We start from the raw sequence: 13,190 nt of genomic DNA, 5'->3' as shown, positions 1-13,190 counted from the left end.
TGCTCCTAAATTAATGTAAGTTGTTCTAAGCTTGACTCTTCCATATGGTGATGCCTTTTCTTTGCCCTGGAAGAACAAAAAGGTTTGCATCAGACTGCTTGATGAATAGGACTGGCTTGCTTTCAGTCCTGCTGTACTAAAAGATGTGCTTGTGGGGCTGAGAGGGGGGAAATATGCAGAGGGAGCCTTTTGAAAGCAATGCTTTTGTGTTGATGTTGGCCCAACTCATATAAATACATGGCCTGCTGTGGTCTGTGGGTATTTGTGTGAGGAGGTCAGCTCAGCTGTGTGAAGTCTCAGTGAAGTCTTTAAACTAATTTAAAAATCTCTTTTGGAGTTACTTTCTCCATCTGGTAATGCAGAATAATATAAGAGAGTTTGACTGATTGCCTTAGCTGTGGAAACATGAAGTACATGTGTAGCTAAAACTCTATAGAAAATTTGACCTTGCTATATTTTTGTAACAGTACTTCATAAAAATTGAATTACTGCTTACGCCTACGTTTGTGATCTCCAGATGTAGTTTTCCAAGTGCCTTGGGAACCTTTCAGCTTCTTCTCCTTGCAACTTGCTTAGTCCTGTCAGCATATACAGAAACACTGATTCAATAGAATAGGCAACAAATTAGTTTTCATAGCTTTAAACTATTTTTGTGTTGGTTTTGTTTTTCTTATTTTCAACAGAGGAGTGTGGAATATTCCTTATATGGCTAATATATACTTAATTAAGGGACAAACTCTCAGATCTGAGATGAAAGAAAAGAACTACTTCATGCGTGATAAGTTGGATCCTGATATGGCGCTCTGCAGGAATGCCAGGGAAATGGTAAGGTGTACATGTAACAGCTGGCTTTCAATGCACACATTTCTTTGTGTCCTGCTGTACTCGTAGACTGCTTTACTTGATTGATCTTGGATATTATATTTTACTTCTAATTCAAAGTACTGGCCAATTTTTGTGTGATAAAACCCTTAAGGTGTATTTCTTTAAATTGTTGAGAGCAGAGTTTTTTTCAAGGTCAGTGCACTGATGCACTGACTGCATGGTGGTTTCTAGTTAAATTCCCTGAAAATTTCTGTTGAGGTTAAAATACCTTGGCACAAACTCAACAGATGAAAGGGGGCTCAACTGCTCTGCTGTGTATGAAAATCCTTAAAACTTACCAATGCATTTGGATCACCTCTATTGTGCACATTTTTATACTCTGTGAAACTTCCAGCAGACTAAGTTGGAATATTTTGCAATTTTTTATTAGGTAGATATATATAGAAACTAATGATGGATGTTACATTAAAAGCCTGGGTGTTTTAAGAAATGGTAGGAATCTTCTTAGGGAGCATGAATTACTCATTAATTTTTCTAGATAGATTAGAACGGTATCAGATAAATGTTACTTGTGTTAATCTGGAAGTAATGAGAGAACTTATTTGTACTGTAAAGTTATGAATCTGTAAATCCATATTTCTACTGATATTTACACTAGTTTCAGCACAGAGACAAATAAGACCTAAACCAGACCTATTTCCAGACACTATAGCATTGAAAAATATTTTTGCTGAATTGAACAAGAAAAGTTGGCAAGTATTAATTTTTTTATTCCCTCATAACAAGGCATGATCTCCTCTGTACTGATTCTTCGGAATATCCCCGTCCAGTCCTATTGTATTCAGACCTCCTCAGCATCAGTTCCTGCAAAACTTGTGCTTTCCATGTGCTCATTAAACTAATCTGACTGGCTCATCAGAAAATTGCTTTCTCTTTTCCTCTTTCTCAGTCTGGGCTGTAGGAGGGTTTGGTACGTGCTTGTTTTTGTATTGCAGCAGATAAGAAGGGGCTGGTGGAAACAGCTTTGACATGTGTATGAGGAGCTTTGCTTGGAGATGCATGTTGTCTGTAAAGGCATATCAGCTTTTGGTCAAAGGCTGCTCTTTCCCTGATGTAACTGTGGAAACCTGAAAGTAGTTGGAAAAAGAGAGAGATTGTGTCAGAAAACTGATGTGATGATTCTCCTTCATTTTAGACTTTACAAAGGGAAAAAGACTCCCCTTCTTCGGAAACATTCCATATGCTCAGAGCCCCAAAGGTGTTGCTTTATTTTTTTTTATTAATTAGCTATTATTACATGCAGTATCATTCTACCACAGGAAGATACTTCTCCTCTGTCCACTTCCTCTGATGAAATGCTGCTCTGGCTTTCTCTTCAGTCTTCTAGGGGGCAGGTTTTTGCCAGGGACAGGTTTTCCATGGTGAAAGCATCTCAGAGAGGCTCTTTGTTTGCTCAGGGGGGTTTCTCAGAGCTTCTGAGGTCAAGGTGTGCTGACACTGCTTCTGTAGCTAAAATGGATGGAGCAGTCCTAGGCAGGAGTAAAGCTCAGATCACTGCTATGTCTGCCAGGCCCCCTCAGTGACCACATTGTCACTTTAAGCTGTTTTCCTTGACCCAGGCCCTCCTTATTCTCCCTGCTGCAGCTATTTTATGATTTGGTAAGTGCCCAGAACTGGGCATGTTTAACATAATCATTGTCTTTCTAACAGTTTAACTCTTTTTCAGACAAAAACGTAGACAGAAGTACAAAGTACTCAAATGGTAATGTCTTCATCTGCTGCAAATCCAAAAGTCACAAACATTTCAGAAATAAAGTTTTAGTCTGAAAAACCTTAAACTAAAAAAAAATCCCATAGAACCTAAGTTTCTTTTTAAAAATACTATTTTCTGCTACTACTTCTAATCAAGAGAGTTCTGTTAATACCTTCTGTTAATAGCTTGATAATAAAGCTGTATCTTACCACACTTGAAATCTTGCATATAATTACATGAACAGACTTTAGAGCACTCAGCTGTTTTGGATGCTGATCTGAATATTCTTATGTGCTATATTTGCCAATATCTTTTTATTTCAGGCCAATTCACCAGATGGATCATGTAGTGAATACTCTGAAATAAGTTTCTTGTTCTGACGTTCATGAACCCTTTGATTGTTAGCTTATTCTTTCAGTTTCTAATTTGAAACTGAACCCTAGAGGTTGGTTTTCTTGTGTTGTGAGCATTTTCAGTTTGAGATCAGTTGCTTTCAGTGTGTCTGCTTAAGTTTCTGGAAAGCAAATCAACCAATCACTCCTCTGCTTTTTCCTTTCTATAACTCTACATACGTTCTCAACAATATATGTTTTGGTTTAATGTGTTTATAAAATAAATGCAGGCAAATGCTTATAAACAACAAGTTACTAAGAGTAGCTGTGATTAGAGTGAACCATTTGAAAATTAAGATGCTAAACTAACAGCACCTTTACAATATGTGTGTACAAATGTGTGATTACATTTTATGAAAGCACAATCATGAGCAGACCTTTTTAAAACTTTGCTAAGATGGCCAGTTTTGCTAATGATGCTTTCTCTAATTGGTATAGGGTGTTTTCATGTACATTACCAACAGACATGAATTTGGAAGACTTCTTTCTACAGCCAATTACAATACCTCCCACTACAACAATGACCTCTGGCAGATATTTGAGAATCCTGTGGTATGCATCTAATTACTGCTAAAATGTTACTTTGTTTTAAAAAAATATAAAGGTATATATTATGAAGAACTTGAAATTTAAAGGCTTTATGTGGAGAACTTTTGTTTACTGTGTGCTAAATATTGATTATGTGCTAAAAGGTGTTCTCACCCCTCTAAGCAAATGACAGTATATCATATCAGTAAGCCAGCTGCTGACCAGAGCATGAAATTGGAGATATGACCCTGAGGCAACAGGTTTCATGATTTTTGACATGATGGGACCAGTTTTTTTATGAGAATAAGAATGTTTAAAAATTATTTTTGGCACTTTCAGTAGAACGAGTACAAAGAGTACAATTTTTTTTTATAATTTATAAATGTTGTTGTTCTGTTGTAATGTTTTTAAATCATGCTTTTTTAGGACTGGAAGGAAACTTACATAAATCCAAACTACTCAAAGATCTTCACTGATAATATAGTAGAACAGGTGAGTATAAGTAGTTTTTTAAAAATTTGTGGGACTGACTGGCATGCAGTAAATATTTCCATGCAAATGCTGTTTTGGTCTGTGACTAAACAGTTTTTTGATGTTTTGGATCAGAACTGAATTTTTGCCATTGGATATAGGCTGCTTGCTTTTATGCAACTGATCTGGACAGAGCACTTGTGTTGGACGATCAGTTGGGACAATTAGGGACAGTGATTTAATGAACATTGCCTCTCTAAAAAGCTGGGATAAATTGTCTGTGTGTAGAGCAGTGTTAAGTTTTAAGCTGTTTTCCTGTATTAACCTGTAAGTGGAAGACCAGGGTTGTTACCTAGAGCCATAAGGCGCAGAAGGGGTGGGTGCACTGACACATTCTTTGTCAGTTTACTTAGAATGTAGCTCATAGTTTTTGCTTTTGTGAGAATGTGCTTGAGAATAAAGTTTTTAGTTGTTTAGGTTTTTTTTTTGTTTTTTTTTGTAGCCGTGTCCAGATGTGTTTTGGTTTCCCATATTTTCTGACACTGCCTGTGATGAATTAGTAGAAGAAATGGAACATTTTGGACAATGGTCTGGTGGGAAACACCAAGTAAGTGTCAGCCTATACAAACATAATCTTAATGAGTGATCTTAACTACTTTTAAAATAGAAAGTCACAGTGTACTGCCACAAACAAACATCCCAACAATTGCCAATGCACTGAAACATCTGCTTTGTGGTATGAAGTGCTTAGTTTAGTCTACCATGTAGCTGCTTCTTCAGTAGATTTAGAGCCATTCTCCAATTAATGTTGTGATGTGCTGACCCTGGCTGGATGCCAGGCACCCACAAAGTCGCTCTGTCACTGCCCTTAACTCAACAGGAGAGAGAAAGCAAAAATAGAGTTAGACATGAGAGATAAGGACAGGGAGAGATCATTCAATTCCCACCAAAGGCAAAACAGACTCAGTTTGAGGAAATTAGTTTACTTTATACTCTGATTCAATTGGTAATATAATGAACAGTGAAACATCTTAAAGACATTCCCCCAACTCCTCTCGTCCTCCCAGGCTTAAATTTAACCCCCCTTTTCTCTACCTCCTCCTCCCCAGCAGTGCACAGGGGTGGGAAAAGGGGAGATTGGGGTCATCACATTCTCTGCCACTCCTTCCTCCTCAGGGCTCTTTACATTCTTCCCCTGCTCCAGTGTGGGTCCCCTGGGGGGTCACAAGTCCTGCCAGATAAACTGCTGCAGTGTGGGCTGCTCTCTGCTGCCAGGACCCTGCTCCAGCACGGACTTCCATGGGGTCACAGCCTCCTTTGGGCATCCCCCTGCTGTGCCATGGGGTCCCTGGGGCTGCAGGTGTGTCTGTGCTCCCCAGGGCTGCAGGGGCTCAGCTGCCTCTCCATGGGCTGCACCAGGGGAGCCCCAGCTCCAGAGCCTGGAGCAGCTCCTGCCTCCTTCCCTCGACCCTGCTGTCTGCAGGGCTGTTCTCTCTCATATGCCCAGTCTCCTCCCTGCTGCAGTTTCTATTGCCCTGGTTTTTTCCTCCCTTTCATAAAGGCACTGCCACCACAGAGGTGCTGTCTCTGTCGCTGCTGGGCTCAGCCTTGGCCAGTGGCAGGTGTGTCCTGCTGGCATTGGCTGCACAGGGGAAGTTTCCAGCAGCTCCTCACAAAGGCCACCCCTGCAGCCCCCCTGCTACCCAAGCTGTGCCACATAAACCCAGTGCAGGCTTTGCATTAGCAAATTAGACATTGACAGTGGTGCAGCACTGCAGCAGGCACCTGGCAGTTACCCAAGGCTGATTTTGGATAGCTGTTGATAACTGTTCAGACAAGTTTTACTCATTTACCTCTTTAAGTACTAATTTGTCAGACTTGTCCCCCTAAGGAGTTACCTGAAAATGTTATGAGCTATTGTGTCAATGTTCCCAGAGAATTCAAGGTATTCATTAACTGCCACTAAAATCAGAGGAATGTTTCTCTTATTCACAAATGTGGTACCATGAGAAATTATAGTCACAATTGTAGTGCAGGTGGGAGCCTCTGGAAAGAATTTTAACATACTTTTATCTTCAAATTATTTTAACATTTATTACCCTGTCAAGTTGAGGCCTGCAGTCTCTTGATCTGATAGAATTTCTGTTGCATTTGCAGCTCAGTAAGTAAATCTTATTATCCCAAGAAGCCTTTTATTTACAGGCAACACATCCAAATATTGATTAATCCTTTAAAAACTTCCAATTTCTACTCATTGATATCTCAGAACAGTTTTTTCCTTGACAGTTAGCTGTGGAATTGCTGTAGAGCAAGCTCACTGAAACCCACTGAAGCATTGCTTTGTTGCAGTTCTGTGATTCTGCAGATTTCAGCTAAATATTTGTTGAAATGTCAGAAGCATTCCATGTTCCTGTTTCCAAGCTATTTGTGGTGTTTTCACTAGGACAGCCGCATTTCTGGAGGTTATGAAAATGTCCCAACTGATGACATTCATATGAAGCAAATAGGGCTGGATAATGAATGGCTGCATTTCATACGAGAGTTCATTGCCCCAGTAACACTAAAAGTCTTTGCTGGCTATTATACCAAGGTATGGGATAAAAGCTTTTGCAGATAATTATTCCAGGGTGTGACTAAATTTAAGTATTTTAATGAATATCCCTCTTTGTTTTGGTTGGGGGCTTTATACATGTCATCGTAATGGTTAAAGATGAATGTTGTTGATTTTTTATTTTAACTAAATTTTAAACAAAATCCCAAGAATCCTGTGTGTGGCTTGGCAGTTCCCAGCTTGAAGTCTGAGTGAATATTTTGTTGCAGGGCTATGCTCTCCTGAACTTTGTTGTAAAATACAGCCCTGACAGACAGCGGTCGCTCAGACCTCACCACGACTCCTCCACGTTCACCATCAACATCGCCCTCAACAAAGTAGGAGAGGACTTTCAGGTAAGTTATTGACTTAAGAAATGTTGTCCTTTGAGTATCTAATATTATTTCTAAACTAGAGCCCAACCACATATATGTAGAGATCCATCTGAGAAGGAAAAGATGCACATCACTAATTGAGATACATTATGCCTTGTGGCTTTTTGACTAGCTCTAAATTTTCTCAATTGCAGAATCCAGAACTGTTGATGCAGTCTGGCTGAATTGATCAAACTGGTTTCAGATGGTGGGAGAAAAGGGGTTTGAAGAAAGACTTAGGAGATGTTAGTCATTTCATTTTTAACATTTCTGAAATGCTTCATTTCTGTACAGTAAAAACCAGCTTTTCCAGAGAGTTTAAATAGCGTCAATACTTGACTCAAGGGGCTTTTTTTCCAAGAATTTTTTTAATGATTCTTTTTTTAGATCAGCCACAGAATGAAAAGTTTTAACTCTTGTATCTATTTAGGTTTTTTCTGAGCTAATTTTTTTCTAGTCTGGTATTGACTCAAATAAAGCAGTCCCAGAGTGTGGAGCTAGGAAGGGCAGTAGCAATAATATCCAACTTCTACTTACAGAGATATTTAACCTGTTATGTTTATAAGCCTGTATCATTCACAGTCCTTAAAACCAATAATTGTATTTGCCACACTTAGTATTTTAGAAAACACACCTTCAATTTGAAATTAGCAGCCAGATTAATTCATTTAAGATTTGTTTAAATGCTGTCCTGGATAGGGGTGCAGTCCTGAAGCAAGACCTGTGAACATGATTTGCTTGTCTCTGGTAGAATCTATAGTGAAGCTATTGGAGAATAATTGAAATTATTGTAAGATTTGTTGCTTGAATGAGTTGTTATCCAGAGAGTGCTAAAGCAAGACCAGGGGAAATCTGATTGCAAATGCTTGTCTGTTAATTAATGCTCTAAAGATGATGTCATATAAACAACCTAAGAGATGATAAAAGAAAAAAAACCAACCTATTAATATTAGCAAATTATTTGAAGTAATGGATATATAAAAAGGAATTTCTTAAAACACAAGATAAATGTCTGGGATTTTATTGTGTTTGTGTTTTTACCACAGGGAGGTGGATGTAAATTTCTTAGGTACAACTGCTCCATTGAGTCTCCCAGGAAAGGATGGAGCTTCATGCACCCAGGAAGACTTACACATTTACACGAAGGACTTCCTATCCTGAATGGCACAAGATACATTGCAGTATCATTTATTGACCCTTAATTTTATTTTTTTGTCCTCTTCAACAGCAGTGTTCTTTACATAAACATTTATTTATAGATTTCTTCTGGAAGATGGTGATAAAAGAAACTTTAGGTACTGTTACTACACAGCAGAGGTACTTTGGGCTAAAAGGAGGAAAACAGAAAATGTTCTAATATTGTTGAAGATTTCTTGATATCTGCTCTGAGCCTTGAGTCCCAAAGTAAACATGTCCTCCTTGTTTTTCCATTCTGTTATCCTAAAGAGTGGGTAAGGAGAGAAAATGGAAAAGCACAGTGAACCCATTTCTTCCTTGAAAAAAACCCAAACCCCAAGCAACACTAAATACAAAATCATCGGAAAAATTTATCGTGGTTTTCATTCAGTAAAGTGACACGGCTAAAGTTTGGTGGTTTGTATATTTGCTACCAACCAATGACAGAAAAATCACAGCATAAAAACAAAATCAAATGAATCTTGTTTACAGTTGTTTCTGGTAAGCAATAATTCCATATGCTGGTTTATACTGAAGGGAGAATATGTCTGTAGCCTGGTCTCTTAATTCATTGTCAATACTGAAATATTGTACACCCTTAGAAGGAAAAAAATAATTGCAGAGATGGAACAAGGATTAAGTCCTTTATCTAAGGAGAAAATGTTTCATCATTTTTTCTGAGAACTCATCCTATTGAAAGCTTTTCTTCAGCAAGTGACCTTTGTTTAAAGTGTTATTTTTCTAAATGTGTAGTTGCACCCAATGGATACTGGAAATTTGATGCTTATTTTCAGAAGGCTGGTAAATTTTAATAGGATGTTTTATAGGGACAGTTTTCTACTCTTAAAATTACTTGAATTTTGTATCAGGAAAATGAAATGGTGGCAGTCTCTTTTAAAGCTAAGGGTCTTAACTTGACATTTATTTTAAAGAAATTGGTTTAAAATATTCCTACTGTATCTACTGTTTGTAATTTAAAGAAACTTGAAGCTAACTGTCTCGAAGTCTACCGTGCCAAAATGCACGACATGTTGGAAAACCTTGTGAAAAAATAAAGGGTAATTTTAAATTAATGGAGCATCTGTTGCATGACTGTATCAGGTAGTTTCTTTGCATTTGCTACTGTTCTTAAAGAGACTGATTTGCTGACAGATATTTTCTAATGATCTGCAGGTGGGAGATTGGCATGTCAGATTTTGGGTTGTTTGCTATTGAAATTATTTCAGTGAGTACCTGTGTACCAAGCCTTGCATTACACTTTCAGAATGACCCCAGCAAGAGTGATGGTTCATGGGTTTGTTTTTTATGGAGGCTTTTTGATGATCTAAACACTACTTCACTTTTTAACTGTGCATTTGAAGAAGCTTTATGTTGCATTTTGTAAAGAAACTTTATTTGCAGCTGACAGGATTAGGAGAGAGTTTCAAAGATTTTTTCTTTCACTGAAAATAGCCACATCTGCTTATTTCCCTATTCTGCAGTTTTGAGGCGTGAGTTGCAGCCACATTTAAAGTTATGCTGAAGCAAATACATCCAAGTGCTTTAGCTTCAATGATGCATTAAAACAGGCTGGCTTGAAAAGGAATGGCTTTTGACAGGAATTTTTTACTTTCTTTTAATTTCTCTTTACACTGTCAACTTTTCTCCTTTTCAGGCGAGTATTTGGGGGCTGCTGTCTCTCAGCTTTGTTTCCTGGTGTGGAACAGCTGTCTCAGTGTCTCTCTACTGCCTGTGCTTACACAAACCTTACAGATAAGAAAATCTTCAGGCCTTCAGAATGAAAACAGCCTTTGTTTATCATCTTTTTCTGAGCATTTTTCTGTGGTCTCTTAGGCTAACTTAGAACAGAATAACATTTTTTACCATTGGATCAGTTCACAGACAGTTTATTGTTTTGAGGAGATTTCTTGGAAAAAAATCACAAAGATACAATCCTGTAACACACGGGAGTTTCTGCAGAATTTGTCTCCTCCATAACTTGTATTTCAAATATATATTCTGTAATGTTCAGCAAAGTTTCTTTTTTTTTTTTAGTGTATATTTTGCCTCAAGAAAACCCCGAGGGCTTTATTTACTGCTAAATTTTTGTGCTTGCAACTCAGTTCACTCTGTCACTTAGTGACACATAACTGCATTTACTGTGCTGCACATTTGATGGAAGGGAAAATGTTTTTGCCATGCTTGGGTTACTAACGTTCTCTCATTTCTTCTTTCAATAAAGTATTTGCAAAGAGTGGCAGATGCCTTTCAGGTGGACAGCAGCAGGTATGGAAGTGTTCTCATTAACTTCTTGGGAACTCACACAGGCCAGGAAAAGAGATTTTTTTTCTGAGCAGTTCACCTGAATTAGTTCTGAAAGCTTTGCCATGCTGTTGGAATGTGGGGATGTGAACCCACACAGGCTAAGCAGGAGTGCCACTGTTAGAAGACTGTTTCTATATTTCATTACTTTCAAAAGTACTTAGAGTCTCATGTCTCTTCAGCAAAGTTTGTTTTGGGGCATAGAAGACACAGCAGCAACCTAAATTCCAGCAGTGTATGAGAAACTTGGGAGTACAGGGACATAAGGGTGCTCTGCAACAGATGAGGCATTTGTGAAGTATTTTGTTTGCTCTGCTTTCATCCAGCTTTACTTTTCAATGTTGAGCGCTTGGGGAGGCTGGGTGTAAGAGAGCAGTACATTGGCAATAGTTTTCTGAAGTCTCCTTTTGCTTAAAATCACTGAGTATAGCTTGGTTTTATTTCATATTTGTGAACTATTCCAGCTCTACTCCTAAGAAATGTTCAGTGCTTTCAGTTGTATTTTACACATTTAATCTTCTTTAACATCACTGTTCAACAAGCAATTGCAATATCTGTTTGTCAGTTCATTTTTTTGTTCCCAAAGGATTACTGTTTCATATTTACTGTGAGTGGTAGGAGTAAGACTGTGACAAGCCCCAAAAGAATATAGATTTTTTTTCAGTGAAGCAATAATAATGAAATCTATTTGATTTTGCCTGTTTCTTTATAATGACTTTTCTCCCACATCTGCTGTATTCATGGACTAAATGTTAATTCAGTGCAGGGCTTCCACACCAGCTTTTCTTTTGCAGCTGATAGAGATATTAAAGAGACAGAAAACACAGAGAGAACCCTTGTACTTCTTTCCTCCCATGTGCAGGTAACCAGTTTTGCTTTTGTTTTTCTGCTTGGAAGAACTGGTTTAGATTTTTCTCTTCACCTCCTGCAGTGAGCTTTTTGAAGAACTTCAGTTTTATTTGATTTATTTCTGATACGGTCTTCAGTGGATTCAGTTCTGGAATGGGTAAGTATTTTTTGGAATCTTTGCCTCCCTGAATTCTCACTTTCTTGCATTGGCAGAGTAATCTGCTCTGCTATTTTTGTGAGTGGAAGGGAAGACAATACCTGTCTCAGCAGCCCCTATGACTGAGGTTTCAAATAAATTACTTGACTTGGAGATGAGGTTTACATTAGTAGTGTTAACTGTAGAGTTGCAAGAATAAGTAATTAAATTATGACTGCCAGGATTTTGTTGTACCTAGATGGTGGAAGTGCCTTTCCAACATGGTGTCCCAAATACTTTCTGTATCTTAATGTAAGAAGTTACTTGGAATCTAATAAAGCAGATGGTCTTGCTCAACAGTGCTGAAGAACCTTGGTCCAAACTTTAAATGCAAATGGAAAGAGAAGCTTTCATTTTCTTCAGTGAAATATTTGGCACTTTGTCATCTTCTTTTTTTTTTTTCTCTGTGTGTAATTATCTTCCAATTTGACATATGGGTCAAATCTGTATAAGTGCATCCCACTTACAGGGTGGTGGCTGTCTTTTATTGTATTTCAGAGCTAGGGAGATGGAAGAATGAGGGAGGGATGGGTGAAAGTTCAGCATTGACCCCACACAATTGCTTCCTTCTGCAGCTGTTTGCACAGAGCTGTGTGCCTAGAGCACCTCAATCCTAAACTAACAGGAGGAGGTCTGAGAAGCAGTTGATATCCTGGCATGATGCTAAGGCTGTTAAATGCAGGATCATCTCTTTCTCTTGGGAATTTATTGCTTCTGGAGAGTGAATTTTCTGGATTAAGCTTCAGTTTGCAAGAGCTGCTTTGGCTGTGTTAAAGCAATGCCCCTCAGGATTATTTTGCACAAGGATCAAATATAAGATCATACTACTGATAAAATCATACTACTCTTAAATAATTTAATAGAGTATGGCAGCAGTTCAAAAGTAGGATTTCAGTCAGCATCATTACAGCCTGTGTTGACATCAGAGCAGCTGCAGAAGTAGCAAAGCTGAGAGCCTGGCCAGTGAGGAGGGTCTTGGCCTGGGGTGATGCTGGGCTGCTTAGGCAGTGGAGAGGACTCTTCTTTCTTGAAAAAACGTGCCTGTGTTTTGGGTCCTGAATACTGATCCCTTTGCACTTGTATCCTCCACTTCTGCTTTATGGTTGTTGAATGTCTGAGTGCCTGAGGTTGGCAAGGGAGATGTACAGTCATATAGTAACAGACTTAGTCAGGAACTGGTCTTCTGGCCTCAAACCAGAGTTCTCCCATTTCCCAGAATTTTGCTTGGTTGTGAAAGGAGTTGCTCAACTACCAGTGACTGCACCATTTTGTTCCTGCAGTCTGTTGAGAGAGTGGAGCAGAGAAAGGAGGGGAGCAGAATGAATTTATTATAAGCTGCTTCCTTGCTACAATGCCTGTAGAGTAGACAGGGCATGAAAGCATTGCATTTTCAGAGCCTGAGTTGGAATGACAATCAGTGTGAGCAGTAATGTAAGCCCAGGAGATGGTTTGCCATATTTAATACTTTAAAACATCAGGACCTAGCCTTCAGAGTGGGCTTTGCTAGCACTCAGGCTTTTCTCAGACACGGGTTACTGGTCTCTCACAATGTTCACTCACCACTGGCAGTGTGTGCAGAGGAAGTTTGCAGCCTTGCTCTTTCCCACTTCTCCATGTCTGGCAGCAGCACTAGCAGAATAACTGCTCAGGACTTTGTTCCTTAAAACAAATTGCTGACTGATAACAATTATCACTCTTCTGTGAGGGGAAGGTGTGTTTGACTTGTGATGTTAAT

The 13,190-nt window shown here is 38.7% G+C and overlaps 1 protein-coding gene across 3 annotated transcripts in view; it reads left to right on the top strand.

Moving 5' to 3' along the window:
* Nucleotides 1-9,182, top strand: part of PLOD2 (procollagen-lysine,2-oxoglutarate 5-dioxygenase 2) — a 51,420-nt gene extending 42,238 nt beyond the window's left edge. For 2 of the 3 annotated variants that reach the window (XM_033068696.1, XM_033068695.2), the window contains exons 13-20: nucleotides 684-825; nucleotides 2,021-2,083; nucleotides 3,409-3,522; nucleotides 3,925-3,990; nucleotides 4,472-4,576; nucleotides 6,413-6,559; nucleotides 6,790-6,915; nucleotides 7,980-9,182. In XM_033068696.1, coding sequence (XP_032924587.1) covers nucleotides 684-825; nucleotides 2,021-2,083; nucleotides 3,409-3,522; nucleotides 3,925-3,990; nucleotides 4,472-4,576; nucleotides 6,413-6,559; nucleotides 6,790-6,915; nucleotides 7,980-8,135 — 919 coding nt within the window. In that variant the 3' untranslated portion in view covers nucleotides 8,136-9,182. The remainder of the gene's footprint in view (nucleotides 1-683; nucleotides 826-2,020; nucleotides 2,084-3,408; nucleotides 3,523-3,924; nucleotides 3,991-4,471; nucleotides 4,577-6,412; nucleotides 6,560-6,789; nucleotides 6,916-7,979) is intronic. The other variant, XM_033068698.2, reaches the window with a different exon arrangement.
* The last annotated feature ends 4,008 nt before the right edge of the window (nucleotides 9,183-13,190 follow it).

This window comes from Catharus ustulatus, chromosome 10 (genome assembly GCF_009819885.2).
Source record: "Catharus ustulatus isolate bCatUst1 chromosome 10, bCatUst1.pri.v2, whole genome shotgun sequence".
Classification (NCBI taxonomy): Eukaryota; Metazoa; Chordata; class Aves; order Passeriformes; family Turdidae; genus Catharus; species Catharus ustulatus.
Note: the sequence above shows the minus strand (reverse complement) of the source record. Positions and strands in the feature narration are given on the sequence as shown.